The sequence below is a fragment of the Anomalospiza imberbis genome, unplaced genomic scaffold (genome assembly GCF_031753505.1).
Source record: "Anomalospiza imberbis isolate Cuckoo-Finch-1a 21T00152 unplaced genomic scaffold, ASM3175350v1 scaffold_78, whole genome shotgun sequence".
Taxonomy (NCBI): Eukaryota; Metazoa; Chordata; class Aves; order Passeriformes; family Viduidae; genus Anomalospiza; species Anomalospiza imberbis.
The window spans coordinates 393,317-417,268 of NW_027100397.1; the positions used below are offsets into that span (position 1 = coordinate 393,317).

Below are 23,952 nucleotides of genomic sequence, written 5' to 3' on the forward strand. Positions count from 1 at the left end.
GGCCGCTCTGGGGCTGGTGCTCCCTGGGCGGCGCTGGCCATGGGGCGAGTGGCGGCAGCTGGGGCCGTACTGGTGGCACTGGTGGTGCTGGGAGCCCCCCCGGCTGCGGGCGCGGAGCTCTCGGGAGAGCGGGGGGGGCGGGAGGCGGTGGGACAGGGGCGAGAATGGGGAAAAGGGGGCGGTGGGAGCCCGAAATTGCAGGGGCAGGAGGAGGAGGGGACCCCGAAAGGAAGAGCGGGAGGGGCTGAGGATTGGGGGCAGGTGAGGAAGGGTCGGGAGAGGGTGGGAAAGTGGGGAAAAGGCGAGGGTAGGACCCCAAAACTGAGCGGGAAGGGGGGCTGGGCTTTTGGGAAATTGTGTTTAAAAGGTTGGGAAAGAGGAAAAGGAGTAAATGGGACCCCAAAACTCATCTGGGGAGAGGCTGAAAGTCGGAGGGGAGAGGATGTGGAAGGGCAAATGGGGGAAGGGTGGAAAAGAGGAAGTGGCAGCTCGGGCAGGAGGGATCCATGGGTGCCCTGGGGCACAGGGGGTTCGGAGTGGGGATCCGGGGTGGATCCCGGAGCTCTGGGGCTGCTGGGGGGGCACCCCCGGACCTGTGTCCTGCACACACAGGGGTGTTCCAGTACGTGGGAAAGTCCGAGTGTCACTTCATGAACGGCACGGAGAAGGTGAGGTACCTGAGCAGGTTCATCTACAATCGGGAGCAGTACGCGATGTTCGACTGCGACGTGGGGCACTTTTTGGGGTTCACCCCCTATGGGGAGGCAGCAGCCAGATATTGGAACAGCGACCCAGACGTTATGGAGCAAAAAAGGGCTGCGGCGGACTGGCTGTGCCGGTACAACCACGAGTATCTCAGCCCGTTCCTCACGGAGCGCCGAGGTGAGCGCGGGGCAGAGCGTGTCCCCTCGGGCCCTGCCCTGCCAATGACCCTGGAGCCCCTCAAAACCTCCCTGGGATCGGCCCAGAGCCCTCAGCCCTCCTTGTGCCCATCCCCGAGACCTTGTGTCCCTGCCACTGACCCCCGTGGCTCTCCCAGTCCATCCCAGTCTCTCCCAGTGCCTCCCGGCTGTCCATCTCAGCCTAGCGTGGTGCTGCCGCCTCTCAGCCAATCAGAGCGCGTGTCTCTGATGACTCATCAGTTGCCAGGCAGACCCGCAGCGCCGAGTGCCCCGCACTGGACTCGGCCTCCCAGTGCCGCGCGCTTCGTTCCCAGTTCCTCCCAGTGCCGCCCCAGTCCCTCCCAGTCCATTCCCAGTCCATTCCCAGTTCACTCCTAGACCTCCATCCTCCCTCCCAGTGCCCCCCATCCCCTCCCATCTCTCCGAGTGCCTCGGCAGTCCTTCCCAGTCCATTCCCAGTCCCTCCCAAGGCCACCCCACCCCTCCCCTCTCTCTCCCAGTTCCCCCCAGCTGATCCCAGTCTGTTCCCGCTCTCTCCCAATGTCCCCCAGCGTATCCATCTCGCTGGTGCCCTCGAGCTCCCAGCCGGGGCTGCTCCGTGATGGATTTCTACCCTGCCCACACCCAGCTGAGGTGGTTCCAGGGCCAGCAGGAGCTCTCTGTGGAGGCCACCGACATGGTCCCCAACAAGGACTGGACCTACCTGCTCCTGGTGTTACTGGAAACATCCCCCTGGCACGGGCTCACCTGCAGCTGGCAGGTGGAGCACATCAGCCTGGAGCACCCCCTGAGCTGGCACTGGGGTACAGGGGAGGAATTGGGGGCGCTGCCAGAGCCACTGGGATGTGCTGGGAGCAACTGGGAGGGAGTTGGAGACAGCCTGGTTGCAGCTGGGAGAGGGACTTGGAGGTGTGGAAGGGCTGAGAAGTGATTTCAAGGATGCTGGGGAGGGTGGGATGGGGTTCTGGCGGTCCTGCTGGACACTGGGAGGGAGTTTGGGGGGGCTGGGTGTGACTGGGAAGGATTGGAGTGAGTCTAGAGGAGCTGGAAGGAGATTGGGGATGGAAAAGCAGAGGTTGGGATGAGGTTGGTTGTGCTGGGAAGAGACTAGGAGGGTTCAGGGTGAGTCCTGGTGAGGCTGGGAAGGGACTGGGAGAGGGTTTGGGGTGTCTCTGAGAGGTTTTGGGAGGTCCTTACCCCTGCAGACCCCCCAGAGATGCCACTGGATGCCGCCCGCAGCAAGATGCTGGCAGGGATCGGGGGCTCCAAGTTGGGCTTCGTCTTCCTGGCGCTGGGGCTCAGCTTCTAGGAGCTTGTGTGCTCCTTCCCCGGGGCCCCCAGCCCGGTGTCACCCCCTTTTCTCTGCACACAGAGCTCCTGAGCCGCCGCCGGCTGAAGCCCCTCCCCGTGGTCTCGGGCCCGGCCGGGACCCCCCGCTTCATCCCCACGCTGATTTTTGGGGGGGTCGTGTGTCCCCCCCAACCCTGCTGTCACTCTGCCCCTGCCCGCCTGCTCCCAGTCTTCCCAGTAAAGCTTCCCAGTTAAACCCAGTCCAGTTTATGGGGGGCAGTGGGGAAGGACTTGGGGGTACTCAGCCTGGGCACACGGAGGGAATTTATTACCAACCAAACACAGCAGCACAAGGAGAAGGGAAAGAAATCCCTCCAACACCTTCCCCCCACCCAACGGGGATCACCCACAACAGGGCTTATCCACGATGGAGAGACGGGGACAGCCGAGTTTAGACCAGAAGCCAATTTCATTGAGGGTATCAGGTGTTTATACAGGGTTTTACTTGTGTGGTGCTCAGATAGGGCTCGATGTTTGCTAACAATTTCCCATTGGTTACACATTCTTCATGACATCACGGCACCTGGGAACATTATCTTATCACAAAGTCTCACAACAGGTTGCTTGGTCACTTCTTGCCCAGGGAGACTTAAACTGTGTCTGTGTCTCCCACAGTTTCTGCTCAGTCAGGCCTCAGATCTCGGCCCCTTTATCAGCTCCATTGTTTAACTCTCTGTTTTATTCCCCATTCGGGGGCACCAGGGCTCTGCCCAACGGGGGTCACTGGGGATCATCCAGCCCGGATCCTCCCATGGGGGATGGAGCTGGAGAAGAGCATGAAGCTCTGCCCTCACTCGGGGCACTCACAGCGTGAGTGGTGCCTCCGTTGGTGTTTGGTCAAGGTTGAGCTCTGTGAGAAGCGCTTCCCACACTCCCCACACTCATAGGGCCTCTCCCCAGTGTGGATGCGCCAGTGCACGGTGAGGTGGGAGTTTTGCTTGAAGCCGTTCCTGCAGTCGGGGCAGCGGAAGGGCCTCTCCTCTGTGTGAATCCGCTCATGTCTGAGGAGATCGGAGCTGGTGTGAAACCTCTTCCCACACTGGGGACACTCATAGGGCCTCTCCCCAGTGTGGATGCGCTGGTGTCTTCTCAGGGCAGATCTCCACCCAAAGCTCTTCCCACATTCCAAGCAGGTGTAGGGCCGTTCCCCAGTGTGGATCACCTGGTGCCGGATCAGGGTGGAGCTGTGGCTGAATCCCTGCCCACACTCCCCACACTTGTAGGGCCGTTCCCCAGTGTGGACCACCTGGTGCTGGATCAGGGCTGAGCTTCTTCTGAACCTCTTCCCACACTCCCCACAATCGTAGGGCTTTTCCCCAGTGTGGATCCTCTGGTGCTCAATAAGCTTGGAGCTGAACCTGAAACCCTGTCCACATTCCAAGCACTTGTGTGGCTTCTCCCTGCCATGTGGCTTTTTCTCCAGCTCTGAGCTCCGCCTGGATCTCCGGCCACCTTCCTGGCTCAGAGGGGCTCCTTCCTCCCCGCAGCTCCCTGGGCTGGGTTTGCAGCCCCTCCTCCTGCAGGATCTCCGGGGCTTTTCCTCCTCCTGCATCCAGCCACGCCACGGGAATGAAAACTCCTGGTTTGGGGAAAAAACAAGAGGAGAGCACCTTGGACTGGATGTTCCTCCTTGCCACACTTCATCCCAGGAAGTCATTGGGAATCTTGTGTCCGTGAGAACCTCCAAAACCCAAGATTCACCCCAGAAATCCTGCAAAATTCAAGACACTGATCAAAAACACCCCAAACCTCACAAGTCAGCAAAAACCTCCTCCAAAAGATAAAGATTCACCTGCCACATAAAACCAAAGCACCAACATTTAGCCAAAGCAAGCTCAGAAACACCAAGATTCACCCCGTGAAAATCCTGGATCCCCCTCCACAGTCACCTGCTGCATGTGGGGGGAGCAGCGCTCCTGGGGCTGGGGGGAGGCTGCAGATACAGGGAGGGGTGGAACCTTGTGCTGCTTCCTGTTTCTGCTCCTCCTCCTGTGTCTCTGCTCTTCCTCACACTCCTCTTCCTCCTGCTATTCCTCCTTCTCCTGCAATATCCCACCTTCTCCTGCCACGTCCATCCTTTGACCATTTTGTTCCTCAACCCTGCTTCTCCTTCCCTTCTCCTCCTGCCCCCAGGCCCAGCACCCACTGCCGGCTCCCTCTTCCCCCCAGACCCACAGCATCCCAGCGCAGGGGCAGGGATGGAGCTGGGGCAGGTCGGGCTGGGGCAGCGCTGGGCTCTCGGCCGCTTCCGCCCGCACTCGGTCCCCACTGCAGCCGCTCCCGCCAGGACAGCGCGGGGGGGCCCGGCCTTGGCGCTGCCCCACTCCCACCTCCCCAAATTCCCCTCGCAGGGGCGAGGGGGCCAAGGGGGTCACAGGTGGGTTCCACGTGGGGAACGCTGGGAGCTGCAGATTGTACATGGAAGGATCAGGATTTTCTATTAAGCATTTGCTTTGGGTCGCTGGAGAAAGGAACGATTTTGCACAAAGCTCAGCAGCTCTCACAGGATGAGCACCCACAGGCAGTGAGCGCGGCTGCAGGAGTGGCAGAAGAAGGCCCTGGAGCACTTGGGCACAAAGCACAGCAGCTGAATGCAAGAAGGGATGAGCAAAAGGCCAAGCTGAAGGCAAAGGCCATGGCACAGCTCCTACAGCCCCTCTGGGATCAACCCCAGGGCCCAAGGGGGCCCCAGCACCCAGGGGACGGGGTCGGCCACAAGCACCTGGCAGAGGCATTGCCCTCCTGGCCAGGGGAGAGCCCACCCAAACAGCCCCTGGGAAGGAGTCAGGGCTGTAAACCAAGATGCCATGGGTACGGCTTTTGCCGTTGGCTTTGGCAAGAAGAAGAGCCAGACCCCGGGCCGATATTGAATTCTCTCCCTTGCAATTGATCTTGGGAATTCCTTACCCTGGTAATTCTCCACCAAGTGCAGGGTGGGGATAAGGGATGTACATTTAAAGCAGTCTGTGGCCAGAGTCCTGTCTCTTGTGAAATCTCTCCCACAGGAAGCTGGGCTGGCACAGAGCCTGCCTTGGCACTTTGCTGTTCCCAACATCCAAGCAGGACATCGGGCCCTGCCTAAGGAGGCCAAAGCAGCACCACTGGTGGCCAAGTGGCGTGGCCCATGCCAAGTGTCCCTGAGGCCAGAAACAGCCCCCAGCACAGCTGAGCACGGGGGGACCCCTCAGCCTGGGCTCCAGGGCTCTGAAGCCCCGGAGATTTGCACTTCCCGCCTGCAGCAGGAGCATGGGAGGCCCCCACGGAGCCTGCACTGAAGGCAGCGCAGCAGCAGCCAGGGCTCCACAGCGGGGCAAGCCCCTGGGCCTGCCCACACATCCTCTGCTCAAATCCTCTGCCTGGGCACCCTCCTTGGGCATCTCCAGCCACCGGGGCCAATCCTTGCTGCCACTGCTGCAGCTTCAGTGCTTTCTGGGCCTGCACTGCCACAGCTGCTGGCAAAGACAACGGCACAATTCCACTCTGGGTCTCAGCCACACTCACACACTGCGCTGCCTGGGATTGCACTGATGGAAAATACACCAGGTCATAGACTTGAACATTGCTAACATTTTATTTCTCTACTCAGCCTTGGTTTGCCTTGGCCTCGGGGAAAGAAATGGTAAAGGTTTTTTTAAGGGATGTTCCACCACTCAGTGGAGATGAGTTTGACATCTCAACACTCTGGGAATGGCCCAAAAGATTCCCACAAAGATAACGCCCAGCAGCAAACAGCAACCAACACCTACCCCAGACACTGCCCCCCGGCAGAGCTGGAGACACCTGCTCTGGAAAAGGCTGAGAAGGAAATCCAGCAGTTCCGACCTAAAGAACAGCAGAAGCCAAGAAATCCGGGTCCAGTAGGAACCCAAATACTAAAAACTGCACAACTTGAAACTGCAGAACATTAAACCAATGGATTTAGATTGGTTCAGACTGTATCAAGTTTGGGAAAAATCCAGTTAAACCCACGTGTCATGGAACGATTTTCTCTGCACACCCGGGCTATGTGGGGATGGAATGATTTCTGTTGCACATCCTGGTGTTATATGTAACAGGTATAATTCGCGCCATTTTCTTGCTTCATATATATATAATGTTAAATAGTTGTTAGGATGTGCCTCTTGGCATTAGAAGCTCCCCCCTTCTCCGGCAAAACTAAGTGTGTGTTGAAACCATTTACAAGCAAGGAGATGTGGCTTGCCAGGAGATGGGCCTTATCTGAAGCGATATGGAGACACCCAGGCGCTGATCATCGCGTGAACGACCCGAGATGGACATCAGGATCATCCCCCCGGGCCGATACATGTAAATACTCTGTTCCCGTAAATTTCATCAAGAGCTTCCACTACACCAGACTTTGAATTTCTCTACATTGTCGCCGAGAAAGAAATCTCATCAACTTATGGGACTTTAAATGAAACAAAAGACTGAATGCCGAAGTCCTGGCCTCAGGCAAAATTTTCCCTATAAAAAATCGCTTGTACCAGGATGGTGGTGTGGAGGCATAGAGTGAAACCTCTGCTGAGGCTGATTTCTGTGTCTTGCACCCAGCGCCGATCCCGGGCTGGGCACTGTCCTTTTCCCTGTGGCTGGCTAAGTTAGATCTCTATTGCTAAAATAAATTCTTTTTATTTTTTTAATTTGGCTGGATCATTTTTCACTTCTAGCACTGGCCAGAATCAAGGAATGCCTTGACTCCAACACTAAATATATTAGTGGAGTTTTTCTTTTTCCTGCACTTTCAGTGCAAAGTTTATAGCAGTAGAGTATTTTTTGTAATAATCCTACTTCTATATTGCCGGTTAGGTTTTGGTCAGGGATGAGAGAATGAGTTTTTACTCCGAGGAGAAGTAGAAAAAACTTAATTGCCTTGGAATTTTTTTGTGTATGTTTGTGCATGGCTCTTAGTGGTGGCAAAGTTTTGGTCTGGGTTTTTCGACGTTCACCTTTAGGCTGCAATTTGGAAAACCAGAAGAGATTTAAAGGTGACTCTTTGACTCATAAACACTAAATAGACGATTTGAAAGAAAAAAAACCAGCAGGTTCTGGTGGGGCCACATGTGAGGCTGCTGGAGGCTGCTCTGGAAGAGAAGCTGCATTCCAGGCAGCCAGCAGAGGAGCTTTAGAAATGCAAATTAACACTGCTGGGGCAAAGTGGGGACAATGGACCTGCCTCTTCTTGCCTGGGGCAGGAATTGGGCTGATTCCCTCTGCCCCTCACCCCAAGCTCTGCCTGCCTGCACAGATGGAATCTGCACAGCTGAAGGCAGAGCCCATGGTGAGGATCTCTGACTCTGCAACAGAAATGGGGGAAGCTGCAAAGGGAAACAGCAAATGGAGAATGTTGTGAAAACTTCACTAAAATAAGGGGGGATCATCCCTGTGCCCACTCCAACATGTGCTGGCACTGTCTATGCTATACAGGGAGTATCAGAGCACTGGGGTTTTTGCTATAACAAGTTCAGGGAAATCAGTTGGAATTCAAGTATTTGATGATGTAATTAGACAAAAGCGTTCAATTGATGCAGCCCCGGCTGGAGGGAGCGCCCAAAAATGGGGAAAAGATGAAGGGCCACCAGAACAAATCCTACAACACCACGGACCAGCCCCTGGGACCTGAACCAATTCATATCAGGAGACACAGAACCCATTTATCATTTCAATGGCATCATTAGATTACAAGCTGTCCTCGAAATAAGAACCAACCAGACACCTCCAGCTCCTGACCTTCCTGCCGACCCATCCACTGAAACGAGGAACACAACATTTCACCAGGGGATGGGATCATATAATCTGTAAGCAGAAAAAGGCGGAGTTTGTGGAAAACTAAATGACTCCAACTGCTGTTGGCAAAGAGACGACAAAGGAAAAGCAGTGAAAAAGGCAAAAAAGGAAATAGGAGAGCAGTTTATGTATTGGTCCAAACATGGAAGGGATGGGAATGGGACACGGTTTCGTGGCTCTCTGGCACACCATGGGTTAAACGAATGCTGTTTCTCCTCTTCTGTGCTACAGCAACTCTCATCTTTTTACCATGCTCCACACCTTGGGAGTGCAGCTCATCCAGCAGCTGAGCCAGGGGATGCAGGTGGCAGCCAGGCCTCCTGATCCAGAAACGGCTACAAAAGGACAGGGAATGAGGGCACCGAGAATAATCCCAAAACCAAAGAGGACCCGGGAAGAACAAAACAGAGTCAATGAGTGAATCTGCCTGGAGATAGGGCCGGGGACTTGGAGATGAGGAAGTAACGGGAGAAACCATCCGTTCCAATAAATGTTACAAATGGACCCGGACAGCTGCTCAAAGTCCTGCTAAACTCCTCAACTTCCCGAAGAACAAAGACCAAACAGAGCCATGAATATCGGCTGTCATCCACAAGGAGGGGCGCATATGAACGAGGACGGGCAGCAGGCGGATCGGGAAGTCTGAACCTTCCAAGTCCCTCAGCCAGTGGGCAAAGGCAGAGGGAGATGCGGCCGGGAAAATGAGCATCCAAAGGAGGCAGCGTGCTACAACAAGGGCAGAGAGCGCATGGCAAATGCCCCACGGCCTCTCCCTCTGCTCAGCAATCGAGTCACTTTGACAGGACTCCTCGGTCTCCTCTGGCCACAGAAACCTCCGGCGACGGGAATTTCCCCGCACGGTCCCGGCCACGGGGCAGCCACCTCTGTCCCAGCCACAGCAACCGGGACGAGCCAGCGCTGCTCCGGCAGCGGCTCCTGCCCAGGCAGCGGCGGGAAGGAGACCGCGGGCAGCCGCTCCCGCAGCGCCCTCAGCCCAGGGCCGGCACGGGCCGGACACGGCACCGCCAAGCCGCCGGAGCCCCCTGCCGCCCCCTCCGCCCGCAGCGAGCCCCGAGCCCCCGCAGAACCCGGCGCGGCTCCCACCTGCGCCGGGGCCGCCTCCGAGCTCCGCCAATGCCGCCTCCCCGCGCTCCGGCCGCTGCCGCTGCTCCCGGGCCCGCACAGACGCTCCGCCAATGGCGCCGCTGCCGAGCCAGGGCCGCCCTCAGGCCGCCAGCGGGGCCGTGCTTCGCCCCGCTCTCACCCATCAGCGCGCCAGAACCGCGACTGACGGCAGCAGCGGCCAATGGCAGCGAGGGGCGGGCTCTGCACACGGCACAGCCTCGCCCCGCGCTCTCAGGGCCCCCCGGGCTGTGGGAGGGCAAAGCCGGAGATGAGGAACAGCCCTGGAACGGGCCCGGGCCCGGGCCGGCATCGATCTGCAGCACCAACAAACTGCTCCGCACCTCCCGACACGGCTTTCCCGGCCCTGCGCCTTCGCCTTCGCTGCCTCCGGCTCTGCGGCAAGCCCAGCAGCCCCACTTCTCCTGCCCCCTAATTCGGAGCATCAGCGCATCGCTTTGATTTCCCCCAAAAAGGGAAAACCGCCCCAAAGCCCTGTGGGTGAGTGGGGGAGGGGAGAGATTTCTGGCACAAAACTCCAAAAGCTCCGAGCAGGACAATGAGAAGTCAATGAAGAGCCTTGAATCCAGCTTTCCCCACGCCTCCCTCCTTCCAGCTGCACCTCTTCCTCCTCCTTCATCCCTGCCCTGCCCTTCCCTCCCTCCTCCTCCTTTAACAGGAGCAGCGACACCCTCGGTGCCCCGTTCCCGCAGCCCTGGCAGCCCGCGGAATTAGCGGGTATGGAGCCGGGACAGGTCGGGATAAGCTGGGATCAAACTGGGAGAGACTGGAATCCTGCAGGGAGTGAGAGAAAGTTACCAGGCTCATACTGTAACGAACTGGGCTCGTACTGGGAGAAGCCACTGCCGGCCCCGGGACCACCCAAAAACACCTCCCGGGGACCCCCCGATGTCCCCCGAGGGCCAGCTGCGGCTCGGCTTTGGAGCCCTGCCAGCTCCAAACATCCCCCCCAAAAAACCCCAACCCAGGCACCCCCCGGGATATTTGGGCCGAGCTCCCCCTCCCCGGGCACCTGCGGGATGGGGGGCGATGCTCCCGGGGCTGCGGCGACTTCTGGCAGCGCCAGGGCCCCGCGATTCCTTCTCTGCTGTTCTCCGGCTGCTCCCGGCTGCCGCTGCGCCTCTTCCTCCCTCCCTCCTCCTCCTCCCCCGTTCCCGAAGGCCGAACCGTGAGGGGAAAGGGGCGGGGAAAGGGCGGGAACTGTGAGGGGAAAGGGGCGGGGCCAGGCCAAGGGCGGGAACCGTGAAGGGGAAAGGGGCGGGGCCAGGCCAAGGGCGGGAACCGTGAGGGGAAAGGGGCGGGGCCAGGCCAAGGGCGGGAACTGTGAGGGGACACTCTGTGAGGCGGCGCTCTGCAGACAGAACTGCCACGGACTGAAAATGAACGGCAAAGAAATCAGTAAGTCTGAAAGTTTTATTTGCTATCAAATACATCCCAGCCACCCATCCCCACACAGTCCCCATGTCACCGCTCCAAACTGGGATCCCACTTCTCCTAATCTCCTCCCAACCCCATCTCACTCTGGAGGTTGTGGAATCGAGTGAGTTTTGGGTGGGATTGAGATTTTTGAGGTGGGAACAAGCAAATTGAGGTGGGATTGAGCCTTTATGGGTTAAAATTCAGTGGTTTTCAGTGGCATGTGAGTGGTTTTGAGGGGAAAGATCGATGCCTCTTGGCTTTTGGAGTGCAGTTAAATTGAGAAGAGAAAAAAATTAAGGTCAATAGGAAAGGAGAAGCAGCCGGGTGTGTTCCCAATGTGGATCACAGGGAATGTGGGTCACCAGGGCTGTGCCAAATGTGGGTCCTCCAGTGGGGGATGGAGTTTAGCTCTCCTCACATTGGGGCACTCGCAGCGCTTCCATTACCGGTGGCTCCGTTGGTGTTTGGTCAAGGTAGAGCTGCTGGGGAAGCTCTTCCCACACTGGGGACACTCGTAGAGCCCCTCCCCGGTGTGGATGCGCTGGTGTCTGATGAGGTGGGACTTCTGCCTGAATCCCTTCCCGCAGTCGGGGCAGCAGAAGGGCCTCTCCTCTGTGTGAACCAGATAGTGCGTGAGGAGATGGGAGCTGGTCTGAAACCTCTTCCCACACTTGGAACACTCGCAGGGCCTCTCCCCAGTGTGGATCCTCTGGTGCTTCATCAGGTGGGAGCTCCGCCTGAAGCTCTTCCCACACTCCCTACACTCGTAGGGCCTCTCCCCAGTGTGGATCCTCTGGTGCCTGATCAGGTGTGAGCTCCTCCTGAAGTTCTTCCCACACTCTGAGCACGTGTGGGGCTTCTCCCCATCATGGAGCTGCTCATGGACCACCAGCTCCGAGCTCTGGCTCAATCTCCGGCTGCCTCCCTGGCCCAGGGTGGGTCTTTCCTCCTCAGATCCCCGCGATCTGCGTTTGCAGCCTGTCCTCGTGCGGCATCTCCAGGGCTTTTCCTTCCCGCTGGGTTCCTGCGTCGTGGAGCTGCTCAAATCAGCCTCTTCCACGAGGTTCTGCTGCAGGGATTTGTCCTCCCTGCTCTCCATCCTCAGCTCCTGCTCTGGGGGAGCAAGGACAAGGACAGGGTCTTCCTCTTCCTCGCCGCCTCCCAGGGGCTGGGAATGGGAAATCCTGGTCTGGGGAAAACAAGGGATGAGCACCTTGAGTCTGAAGGTCCCTCTGCCCGAGTCCATCTCTAGAAGTCCCTGGCCACCTGGGCTCCATAAAAACCTCCCAAACACCAAGATTCAGCCCTGAAAAAGCCTCCCAGGAGTTCCCCGTCCCTGCTCCCTCCCCTTTGCTGTTTGGGGCTCCCCCCTGTCCCAGCTGCTGGGGGTCACGCTTGGATTGGGGGTCCCCCTTCTCCTCGCTGCCCGCCCTCCCCAGGCTGCTGGGAATCCCAGCAATCCCAAAAGCTCTCCCCTCTTGACTCTCCCCATTTAGGGCTGCCAGGGCTTTTTGGGCTCCCGGGCTCCCTTCTCCCCTTCCTCTCTGCTTGGGGCTGCGGGGGCTCCAAGGAGTCCCCCCTGCCCCTCTCCAGGCTCTTGAGGGTCCCGCCGATGGCGGCGCTCCCCCCTCTCTGGGCTCCCCACTTTGGGCTCCTGGGGGACCCAGGGCTCTGCTCCTCCAGGCTGCCTCTGCCGGCAGCCGCCACCGGGACCCCCAATGTCCCCCCAAGGGACCTTTTCCGCTCGGCTTTGCAGTTCTTCATTCTCCAAACATCCCCCCAAAACAACCCGACCCAGGCACCCCCCAGGATATCTGGGCCGAGCTCCCCCTCCCCGCTCACCTGCGGGATGATCCCACAGGTGGGGGCTACGAATTCAGGGAGGGCTCGACCGCGTGTTTCCTCCTGCTGTCCTTGATCCGCCTTTGTCCCTCCTCTTCCTCTTCCTCCCGCCCCTCCTCTTCCTTCCCCCCTTTTCTTCCTCCCTAAGCCCTCCTCCTTCTCCTCCTTCATCCCTGCCCTTCCCTCCCTCCTCTTCTCCCCCCTCCTCCTCTTCCCTAACCCCGCCTGATTCTCCTCTTCCCTCCCCCCTTCTCCTTGTCCCTAACCCCCCCTCGCCTTCTCCTCCTTCATCTCTCCTCTTCCATCGCTCCTCCTCCTCCTCCTCCTGTGTGCTATCCCCTCCTCCCTGTCCTCCTTCATCCCTCCCCTTCCATCCCTCCTCTTTCTCCTCCTCTTCCCCCTCCCTTTCCCCATCTCCTTCTCCTGTTTCCAGCCCTACTCGCTCTCCTTCTTCACCCCTCCTCTTCCATGCGATCCCAGTTTGTACTGGGATTTGTATGCTCCGTGTCTGTAGGATCCCATTCCATATCATCCCAGTCCTGTTTATCCCAGTCTCTATGGTCCTGATCCATGTGGTCCCAGTCTGTGCAGTCCCACTCTGTGCAGTCCCAGTCTGTAGGATCCCAGTCCATGTTATCCCAGTCTGGGTGGTCCCACTCCATAGGATCGCATTCCACAGGGTCCCAGTCCCGGTTTCATCCCAGTCCATAGGATCCCAGTTCCATATAATCCCAGTCCAGTTTATCCCAGTCCATAGGATTCAGGTCCATAGGATCCCAGTCTGGGCTATCCCAGTCCAGTTTATCCCAGTCCACAGGGTCCCAGGCCCTATTCGATCCCATTCCCTGTTTTATCCCAGTTCCAAATAGTCCCAGTCCAGTTTATCCCAGTCCATAGGATCCCAGTTCCATATAATCCCAGTCCAGGTTATCCCAGTCCATAGGATTCAGGTCCATAGGATCCCAGTCTGGGTTATCCCAGTACAGGTTATCCCAGTCCATAGGGTCCCAGGCCCTATTCGATCCCATTCTCTATTTTATCCCAGTTCCATATAACCCCAGTCCAATTTATCCCAGTCCATAGGATTCCAGTCCATATTTGATCCCATTCCCTGTTTTATCCCAGTTCCATATAATCCCAGTCCAGTTTATCCCATTCCATAGGATCCCCGTCCCTATTTGATCCCATTCCCTGTTTTATCCCAGTTCCATATAATCTCTCCAGTCTCTCAGGCATCATGGGGAACTGGGATAACTGGGGAGCACGGGATAATGGGGAAACTGGGAAAATGGGGGAGAAACTGGGGTAACTGGGAGAGTGGGATAATGGGGAACTGGGATAATGGGGGAGAAACTGGGATAACTGGGAGAATGGGATAATGGGGAACTGGGATAATTGGGGGAACTGGGATAATTGGGGGAACTGGGATAACTGGGAGAGTGGGATAATGGGAGTACTGGGATAATGGGAATTTTGGGATAGTGGGAAAATTGGGAATATCAGAATAATGGGAATTCTGGCATAACAGGAATACCGTTGGGAATTTTGGGATAGTGGGGACACAAACCAGAGTAACTGGGATCACGGGGATAATGGGAAAATTGGGAATGTTGGAATACCGGGATAATGGGAATTTTGGGATAACAGTGAGAAAAACTGGGATAACAGGAATTCCGGGATAATGGGAATTTTTGGATAACGTAAATTCCAGGATAATGGGAATTTTGGGATAATGGGAATTTTGGGATAACAGTGACAAAAAGTGGGATAACAGAAATTCCAGGATAATGGGAATTTTGGGATAATGGGAATTTTGGGATAACAGAAATTCCAGGATAATGGGAATTTTGGGATAATGGGTATTTTGGGATAACAGTGACAAAAAGTGGGATAACAGGAATTCCAGGATAATGTGAATTTTGGGATAACAGAAATTCCAGGATAATGGGAATTTTGGGATAATGGGTATTTTGGGATAACAGTGACAAAAAGTGGGATAACAGGAATTCCAGGATAATGTGAATTTAGGGATAACAGGAATTCCAGGATAACATAAATTCCGGGATAATGGGAAATTTGGGATAACAGTGACAGAAACTGGGATAACATAAATTCCAGGATAATGGGAATTTTGGGATAACAGAAATTCCAGGATAATGGGAATTTTGGGATAATGGGTATTTTGGGATAACAGTGACAAAAACTGGGATAACATAAACTCCAGGATAATGGGAATTTTGGGATAAGGGGAATTTTGAGATAACAGTGACAAAAAGTGGGATAACAGGAATTCCAGGATAATGTGAATTTTGGGATAACAGGAATTCCGGGATAACATAAATTCCAGGATAATGGGAAATTTGGGATAACGGGAATTCTGGGATAACAGAAATTCTGGGATAACAGAAATTCCAGGATAATGGGAATTTTGGGTTAATGGGAAATTTGGGATATCATAAATTCCAGGATAATGAAAAATTTGGGATAACATAAATTCCAGGATAATGGAAAATTTGGGATAACAGGAATTCCAGGATAACAGAAATTCTGGGATAACGGGAATTCCAGGATAACAGAAGTTCTGGGATAACAGAAATTCCAGGATAATGGGAATTTTGGGATAATGGGAAATTTGGGATATCATGAATTCCAGGATAATGAAAAATTTGGGATAACATAAATTCCAGGATAATGGAAAATTTGGGATAACAGGAATTCCAGGATAACAGAAATTCTGGGATAACGGGAATTCCGGGATAACGCTGCCCGATGCCCATCCCGTTTTGGGAATGATTTGGGAATGTTTTTTTTTTTTTTGAATTTTGGGGCGAGGCTTGTCCAGGTGCTGGGGGTGGGGGGGGGGGGGGGGTGGAATTTGGGGGGAATGTTGGGAGGAATGGGGGAGTTTTGGTGGAATTTTAGGGGATTTTGGGGAATTTTGGTGGAATTTTAGGGGATTTGAGGGCATTTTGGGGAATTTGGGGGGAATTTTAGGGGATTTGGGGGGAAATTTGGGAGGATTGGGGAAATTTTAGGGGATTTTGGGGGAATTTTAGGGGATTTTAAAGGATTTGGGGGCATTTTGGAAGATTTGGGGGGAATTTTGGGGGATATTTTAGGGGATTTGGGGGATTTTGGGGGAATTTTAGGGGATTTTAGGGGATTTGGGGGCATTTTGGAGGATTTGGGGGGAATTTTGGGGGATATTCTAGGGGATTTGGGGGGAATTTTGGGAGGATTGGGGGAATTTTGGGGGGAATTTTAGGGGATTTGGGGGGAATTTTAGGGGATTTTGGATCAATTTTAGGGGATTTTGGGGGATTGTTGGGGGTTTAGGGGATTTTGGGGGTCTTGGAAGGTCTGGGAGGGTTTTGGGGGTCTTCGGGGACTTTAGGGAGGTCCTGGAGGTCTTGAGGTGTCCGGGGGGGTTTGGGGGAATTTTAGGGGAGCTTAGGGGGAGTCCTGAGGGGATTTTGGGGTCTCGGAGAATTTTCAGGCGGTCTTGAATGGATTTTGGTGGCCTCAGGGGATTTTTGGGGATCTCAGGAGGATTTTTGGGGGTCTCAGGGGGGTCTCAATGGATTTTGGGATTCGCAGAGAATTTTGGGGAGGGGTCTCATTGAATTTTGGGGGTCTTGGGGGGTCCCAGGAGGGATTTTGTGGGTCTCAGGGTGGGGCTCTCCATGAATTTTGGGGTCTCAGAGAATTTTGGGGGGTCTCAGGAGGGATTTTGGGGGTCTTGGAGGGGCTCTTTGGGGGTGCTCAGGATGGATTTTGGGGGTCTCAGGGCGGGGCTCTCAATGGATTTTGGGGTCTCAGAGAATTTTGGGGACCTCGGGGTGGGGGTCTTGATGGATTTTGGGGTCTCAGAGAATTTTGGGGTGGTCTTAGGAGGGATTTTGGGGGGTCGCAGGGGAGGATTTTGGGGATTTTGGGGGGTCTCTCAATGGATTTTGGGGTCTCAGAGAATTTTGGGGGGTCTTGGGGGGGTTTTGGGGATCTCAGGGCGGGGCTCTCCATGGATTTTAGGGTCTCAGAGAATTTTGGGGGGTCTCAGGAGGGATTTTGGGAGTCTCGGGGGAGGATTTTGGGGATCTTGGGGGGTCTCTCAATGGATTTTGGGGTCTCAGAGAATTTTGGGAGGTCTTGGGGGGGTTTTGGGGATCTCAGGGTGGGGCTCTCCATGGATTTTGGGATCTCAGAGAATTTTGGGGGGTCTCAGGAGGGATTTTGGGGGTCTTGGGAGGGTCCTGAATGCATTTTGGGGGTCTCAGGGTGGGGCTCTCCATGAATTTTGGGCTCTCAGAGAATTTTGGGGGGTTTTGGGGGGGATTTTGTGGGTCTTGGACGGGCTCTCAATGGATTTTGGGGTCTCAGAGAATTTTGGGCGGTCTCAGGAGGGATTTTGGGGGTGTCAGTGAATTTTGGGGGGTATCGAGCGATTTTGGGGATCTCAATGTGGGGTCTTGATGGATTTTGGGGTTTCAGAGAATTTTAGGGCCTTCTTGGGGGGATTTTGGGGGTCTCAGGGTGGTCTGGAATGGATTTTGGGGGGTTTCGGGGGGGATTTTGGGGTTTCTCGGGGGGGTTCTCATTGAATTTTGGGAGCTCCCAGCCCCCCTAAACCAACTCGGGGGGTCTCTACCCCCCAAAAGTCTCAACCCCCCCCCCAAAAAACCTCTTCCAGGCCCCCCCTGAGCTCGCTGTGGGACCCCTCCCCAATTTTGGGGACCCCCCCATGGTGGCCGAGCTGGACAACGTGGAGGTCGCCCCTCCCCCCAACAACAACAACGGCCCCTGGGACCCCCCCCGGAGCCCCGAGCCTGGGGGGACCCCAAAATCTTCGAGTGCTCCTGGATCAAGGCCTTGGCTGGTGGGTGAAAAAAAAAAAAAAAAAAATCCAAATATTTCCCAAAAAATTCGCAGATTTCCCCCCCAAAAAAACCCAAAAAATCCAAATATTCCCCAAAAAATTTGCAGATTTCCACCCTCAAAAAATAAAAAAAAAAACCAAAAAACCCCAAAACAAACTTCTCAAATCCCCCAAAAAACCCCAAAAACCTCAAAAAAACCCTAAAAAAACTCCTCAACCACCCAAAACCCCCTAAAAAACCCCAAAAATCTTCTCAACTCTCCCCAGAAAACCCCAAAATCCCCCAAAAAGCCCCCAAAATTTGGGGTGACCTCGATGTCCCCCGGACGAGCAGGCCATGGTGAAGGAGAAGACCTTCACCAAGTGGGTGAACGTCCACCAGAAGGCTCCTGAGTCCCGTGGGGGTCTCAGGGTGGATTTGGGGTCTCAGGGTGGATTTGGGGTGACCTCGATGTCCCCTGGACGAGCAGGACATGGTGAAGGAGAAGACCTTCACCAAGTGGGTGAACGTTCACCTGGAGGCTCCTGAGTCCCATGGGGGTCTCAGGGTGGATTTGGGGTCTCAAGGTGGTTCTGGGGTGGAATTTGGGGTGGATTTGTGGTGACCTCTATGTCCCTTCAGACGAGCGGGACGCGGTGCAGAAGAAGACCTTCACCAAGTGGGTGAACGCCCACCCGGCGCACGCCGCCTGCCGCGTCGGGGTCCTCTACTTGGACCTGCGCGATGGCTTTGTGCTCACGCGGCTGCTTGAGGTGCTCTTGGGGGAGACCATGGTGAGGAGACCCACACGGCGTCTTCATCGCCATCATTGCCATCATCATCATCGTTCTCATCTGCTGTCATTATTGCCATGAGTGGTGCATCATCATCATCATCATTCTCTGTCACCTTCATCGTCATTGTCATCATCGTCATCATCACTGTCATTGTTGTTGCCCTCTACTGTTATCATCGCCATGAGTGGGGCATCATCATCATCATCATTCTGGTGGCTGCTGCGCTGTTGTTGGAAGGGTCGATGCCCCCAGGTGTTTGTGAACGCTGCAGGCAGCAGAGATCTCCTGTCTGGGCTGGCTTTCACTGCCAGGGCCTAAAGCGCTGCTTCTTTCTTCTCTGCTGTTTGGTCTCCAGGGCTTTCAGAGCCGTTTCTAAAGGACTCGACAGGGCCACTGGAGGAGAGGTCAGTGTCAACACGCCCAGCACGTCTGGCAGCTCTCCAGGGCTCTCCCCTCTGCTGGGAGCTGTGGCTGCAGCTTTGGGGGCCAGCAGAGCTTTCCTGCACAGGCTGCTCCTCTGCAGGCAGAGCCGTGTCAGCCTGCAGAGCACAGCTGGGACAGACTTGGTCCTTCTGAAGTGCCCAAAGGAATGCAAGGAGGGCAATGGATGTGTGTGTTTGCTTTGTTGTGCAATCCCAGCCAGAGCAGTTGCATCTGAAATCATGACCCAATCCCATTAAACTGCTAAAGGGTTCCCGGCTGTTTTGCTCTGTTTGCACAGAACCAGAATTACCTCCTGCTTGCAAAATGTGTTTGAACAATAATGAGAGTGTTGAGGCCATTTGAGAAGACTGTAGGTGCAGAGAATGTGGTTAGAGCTTGGAGGCTGACAGCTGAGGGGCCATTTCTGCAGGGCTTGCAAGGCCAAATGTCTCTGGCCATGTGTCCTGTAAGCAGCCCCCAGCGAGCAGAGCAATGGGCTGTGGGAATGGCACTTGCTGAGCTCTGGTGTCCCATCCCAAGGCAGTTTGGCACAGCCTGGCTCCGTCGCCCCAAAAAGACTCGCTCCGTGTTTGCTGCGGCCTCCTGCCACAGACTCCTCCAGTTAAAGGTCTGCAATGTCCCTTCAGGTGGCCATAAAGAAAATGAGTCTGAGAGGGCAGAACAGGGAACGAGCTGTGAATGAGCTCCTGCTCCTGCAGGACAAGAAGAACCCCAACATTGTCAGCTCTTTGGACAGGTGAGTGCTTCAGGCCTTATCCCGTGCCCAGGCCCTGCCTTAACCTTTCCTGCCATCCGTAGTCTGTAGCCTGTTTTGAAAATGCCTGACCCAGCCGTATCTTCCCAAAACAACAGCCTGGCAGTTCGCTCCCTCCGTGTGCTTTTGTTGCTTTGGTTTGGTTTTCCCTTCAAGCTGACCCTGTTTTCTGTGTCTTACAAGTGCTGGTAAACCACAGCAGAAATTATTTCCCTTGGCTTCTTCTTCCCAGCCCTTTCCCATTGCTGCAGATGCCAGGAAGACCAGGTTCTTGTTCCCAGAAATGCCTCGTTTGCCCATTTGTCACTGGCCTTGCCTGTTTCTGAAGGGACTTTCTGAAAGGTTTTCTGACCCCTTTTGTCCCAAGTGCTGCCCGGCCTCCTCGCCTGGATAACCCTGGGAGCTGTGTTGCCTTGTTCTGCAGGGAAGGGTGGAACGGATGAGTTCAGAAGCTGAACCAGCTGGGGGCCAGTGTTGTGGTTCCACATTGATCTGGGCCTTTGCTAAACTGCATTTTTCACCTGCTTGCCATCTCAGGCCTCTCCTTTCTCACAGGGGTCTCCTCCTTTAGACTGTGCAGATCCCAAGGGCTGTGCAGCCTGGCAGGAATGTCTCTCCATCGGATTCTGTCCTCATTGACAAGTGACCTGGCAACAAACCTCCACTCCAGGCTTTTCCATGGGGGAATTGAGCACTGCACATTGGTCTCCATGCCACTGCTTTCCTCTTCCAGCTTCCTTGTGGATGGAGATCTCTGGCTGGTGATGGAATACATGGATGGAGGAACTTTGCAGGACGTTGTCAGACAGACACGCATGGCTGAAGGAGAGATGGCAGCTGTCAGTCGGGAGGTGAGGGATCCTGCCTGTGACTGCCATGCCTTGGACACGATGGTCCTTCCCAGCAGGGCGTGAGAGCAGGCGTGGCTCCATGCTCAGGCCTTTGTTTCTCTGTTGTTTTCATGAGCTGGAGAAGAAAGAGCCCCTGCAGTGAACGGCCTGCCAGCAGCACTGCACTTCTACTCTGTTCTTGCTCTCTTTCCTGCTGTTGTGGCACTCTCTGTCTGTTTTGGATTTGATGTGCTGTTCTCAGCTTTGCCTTGAACCGTTTGCCTGGAGCTTGTCTGCACTGCACTCCTGGCCTGTCACAGCAAAGTCGCTGCTGGCAGAATTCTAAACTGTCTTTTCTTGTGTGATATATTCCAGCCATTGGTTTTTACCCTCGTGTTTCTTGTTCTCTCTCAGTGTCTGCAGGGCCTGCATTTCCTGCATTCGAACCGGGTGATCCACAGAGATCTGAAGAGCTCCAACATCCTTCTGGGAATGGACGGCTCTGTCAAGCTGGGTGGGTGTTCCTGGCCAGGCACAGCGCTCCCGGGGTGCGGCTGTGGGGCTGCTTCCCAGTGACGGCCAGAGCCCCACAAGGGCTGCTGGGGGCACTGCCCGGCCCCTGCTGCCAGCTGAGAGCGGCTGCCCCTGCAGAGAGCTCAGGAGAGGAGCAGGCTGTCAGGGGTGCCTTTGCTCTGGCAATGGCCCTCCCAGAGGGGCAGGAGTTGGAATCTAAAGCTGCAAGGGAATCAGTAAAAGCAACTGCATGAAAGCTGAGGGTTTCTTTAAGGGTCCAGCTCAGTTCCATCTTTCCTTGGCTACAGCCTTGAGGACTTTTCCAGCTGACTTCACTGCTGCATTCTCAGACTGAGAGCGGGGAGTCTTTGTGCTTGGTTTCCTCATTCCAGCTGCCTTTGACAGTGTTTGTTTCTGTCCTCAGCTGATTTTGGCCTCAGCGCTCAGCTCAGCCCTGAGCAGGACCAGCGCAGCTCCATGGTGGGCACTGCTCACTGGATGGCCCCAGAAGTTGTCACCAGTTCTCCTTACGGCCCCAAGGTGGACATCTGGTCCTTCGGCATTGTGACCATCGAGATGGTGGAAGGAGAACCGCCTTACTTCAAGGAAACGAGGGCCATGGTAAGAGGCCAATTCTCCCGTGGTTGCAGAGGCCTGTGAGCACAGGGTGAGCCTGCACTGGGAGCAGCAGCTGGAGGTTTCTGCACATGGGGAAGGGAATTTCCAGAGGACTGGAGCCTCAACACAGACACATATTCTGCAGTCTCCAGACACAATTTGCTTTGGGATTTACGTTGTTGCAGTTCTTCTGGCTGTGAGGATGACCTGAAAATGTGAAGCAAGTGCACCAGCTCTTTACAATGGCTGAGGCAGCACCAGGGTTTGGGTTTTTTGGTTGGCATAGAAAAATGAGCTGTGAGCAGCATCTCTGCCAGGGAGGAAAGTGCCCCTGGAGCTGGGGCTTGGAAGCCAGGGTCGATGTGAGCACTTGTGGGTGGGAAGGAAGCTGGCAGAGCGCTGAGTTTGCTTTTCCTGCAGGCTCGCGCTCTGATCCGGCAGAACGGGACCCCGCAGCTGCAGGAGCCCAGGCGCCTGTCGGCTCTGCTGCGGGACTTCCTCGAGTGCAGCCTGGAGCCGGACGAGGAGCGGCGCTGGTCTGCCCAGGAGCTGCTGCAGGTGAATGCCAAGCGGCTGCAGGGGAAGCAGCAGCGCCAGGGAGGGGTTTTCTTGTGGGGCCCCCTCCGATGGTCTCGGGTCTCGCTGCTTTCCACACGCAAAGCAAGCAGAATCCTCGCCTGGTTTGGCTTGGCAGGGGCCTTTCGAGGTCCTCTGCACCTGGGGCCCCACAGCGAGCAGGGCCATCTTCAAGCAGCTCAGGTGGCTCAGAGCCCTGCCTGACCTGAGCTTGGATGTTCCCAGGGAGGAGGCACCTCCCACATCTCTGGGCACCTTCTGTCAGTGCTTCCCCACTCTCCTGCTAAAAAAATTCTGCCTCAGACCTAATCTGAGCCTGCTTCCCCCTCCTGAGTTTCAGACCATTTCCCTTTGTCCTGTTGCAACAGAGCCTGTGAGGAAGTTGACTCTGGAAAGTAACGGTTCATTTCTTTCTTTTTTCTCCTTTGGGCAGCACCCATTTTTATCATCAGCCAAGCCTCTCTCCAGCCTGACCCCTCTGATCACCGCAGCAAAGCAACTGAGGCAGCAGCGGAGGAGATGAAGCACTGGAGGACAGCTTTTAGTTACAGTAGTGAGTTAGGACAACTAGTTAGTTATGGTAGTTAGCAGTGCCAGTTAGTTATGGTAGTTAGCAGTGCTAGTTGGTTAAGGTAGTTAGGACAGCCTGTTTGTTACGGTTCTTATGACAGCCTGTTTGGTATGGCAGTTTTTTGAATAAAAACTCTCTTAAACCTCAACTCCCTTGACGTGTCCCTTCCTTCTCCCTGTGTGACTCAGCTGCCCGGAGCAATGTGAGGGGAGAGCGGGCCCAGCCTCGCCCGGAGCTGAGCCCCAGCAGAGCCCTGGCAGAGCCCAGAGCAGCCTCGGCATCTGCAGAGTCAGCCTGGAAGGAGGCGCTTGGAGCCTTCTCGGCTGCACCCGACTCTTGGTTACAAACTGTGGGTGGTGGAAAATGCCACCGGCTCTGCAAGAGGGCAGAAGGGGCCCCGGGAAGGCCCAAGTGCTCCATGCAAGGGAAAAACCTGCCCTGGGTTTGTTATAAAGAACTATGTAGTTGGTGGCTTTTGCTATTATGTCTTGAGTTCTGCAACTTATTCCTAATCACAACGATTTTGATACAGTACAGTTTGTAATCACTTTTAACTACTTTTGCTGTAGTATAATTTGTCAGCATTTTGTGGCCAGTGCCCTGGCCCCTGTGTTGCTCAAATCCTCAGAACATCATTCATGGATGATATTTTATGAGGGACTTGGAAGGTTCAGACTTCCCGATCCGCCTGCGCACAGGGATGATCCCCCCTTATTTTAGTGAAGTTTTCACAACATTCTCCATTTGCTGTTTCCCTTTGCAGCTTCCCCCATTTCTGTTGCAGAGTCAGAGATCCTCACCATGGGCTCTGCCTTCAGCTGTGCAGATTCCATCTGTGCAGGCAGGCAGAGCTTGGGGTGAGGGGCAGAGGGAATCAGCCCAATTCCTGCCCCAGGCAAGAAGAGGCAGGTCCATTGTCCCCACTTTGCCCCAGCAGTGTTAATTTGCATTTCTAAAGCTCCTCTGCTGGCTGCCTGGAATGCAGCTTCTCTTCCAGAGCAGCCTCCAGCAGCCTCACTTTTGACCCCCACAACCTGCTGCTTTTTTTATTTTTTCCTTCAAATAATCTATTTAGTGTTTATGAGTGAAAGGGTGACCTTTAAATCTCTTCTCGTTTTGAAAAATGCAGCCTAAAGGTGAATGTTGAAAAACCCAGACCAAAATTTTGGTATCTCTCACACAAACATACACAAGAAAATCCCAAGGCAATTAAGTTTTTTCTGCTTCTCCTCGGAGTAAAAACTCATTCTCTCATCCCTGACCCAAACCTAACCGGCAATATAGAAGTAGGATTATTACAAAAAATACTCTACTGCTATAAACTTTGCACTGAAAGTGCAGGAAAAAGAAAAACTCCACCAATATGTTTAGTGTTAGAGTCAAGGCATTCCTTGATTCTGGCCAGGATCTGCAACAGAAATCATTCCATCCCCACATAGCCCGGGTGTGCAGAGAAAATCGTTCCATGACACGTGGGTTTGACTGGATTTTTCCCAAACTTGATACAGTCTGAACCAATCTAAATCCATTGGTTTAAAGTTCTGTAGTTTCAAGTT

The 23,952-nt window shown here is 54.9% G+C and overlaps 3 protein-coding genes across 3 annotated transcripts in view; 2 read left to right on the top strand and 1 right to left on the bottom strand.

Annotated features, from left to right (window-relative positions):
* LOC137467743 (zinc finger protein 850-like) overlaps positions 1-23,952 on the top strand; it is a 192,088-nt gene that overhangs the window by 163,045 nt on the left and 5,091 nt on the right. The gene's annotated exons all lie outside the window — the stretch shown is intronic.
* Positions 40-2,921, top strand: LOC137467760 (class II histocompatibility antigen, B-L beta chain-like). Its single transcript, XM_068179190.1, is given in 8 exon segments — positions 40-121; positions 610-882; positions 1,227-1,236; positions 1,454-1,492; positions 1,494-1,705; positions 2,117-2,210; positions 2,264-2,369; positions 2,868-2,921. Coding segments are annotated over 8 exon segments (870 nt in total).
* On the bottom strand, positions 2,705-11,697 carry LOC137467761 (zinc finger protein 16-like). Its single transcript, XM_068179191.1, has 3 exons — positions 11,045-11,697; positions 4,395-4,397; positions 2,705-3,652 (listed from the first exon to the last, which is right to left on the bottom strand). Exons 1-3 carry the CDS (start codon positions 11,695-11,697, stop codon positions 3,043-3,045), a joined length of 1,266 nt encoding a protein of 421 aa, XP_068035292.1. The 3' UTR covers positions 2,705-3,042.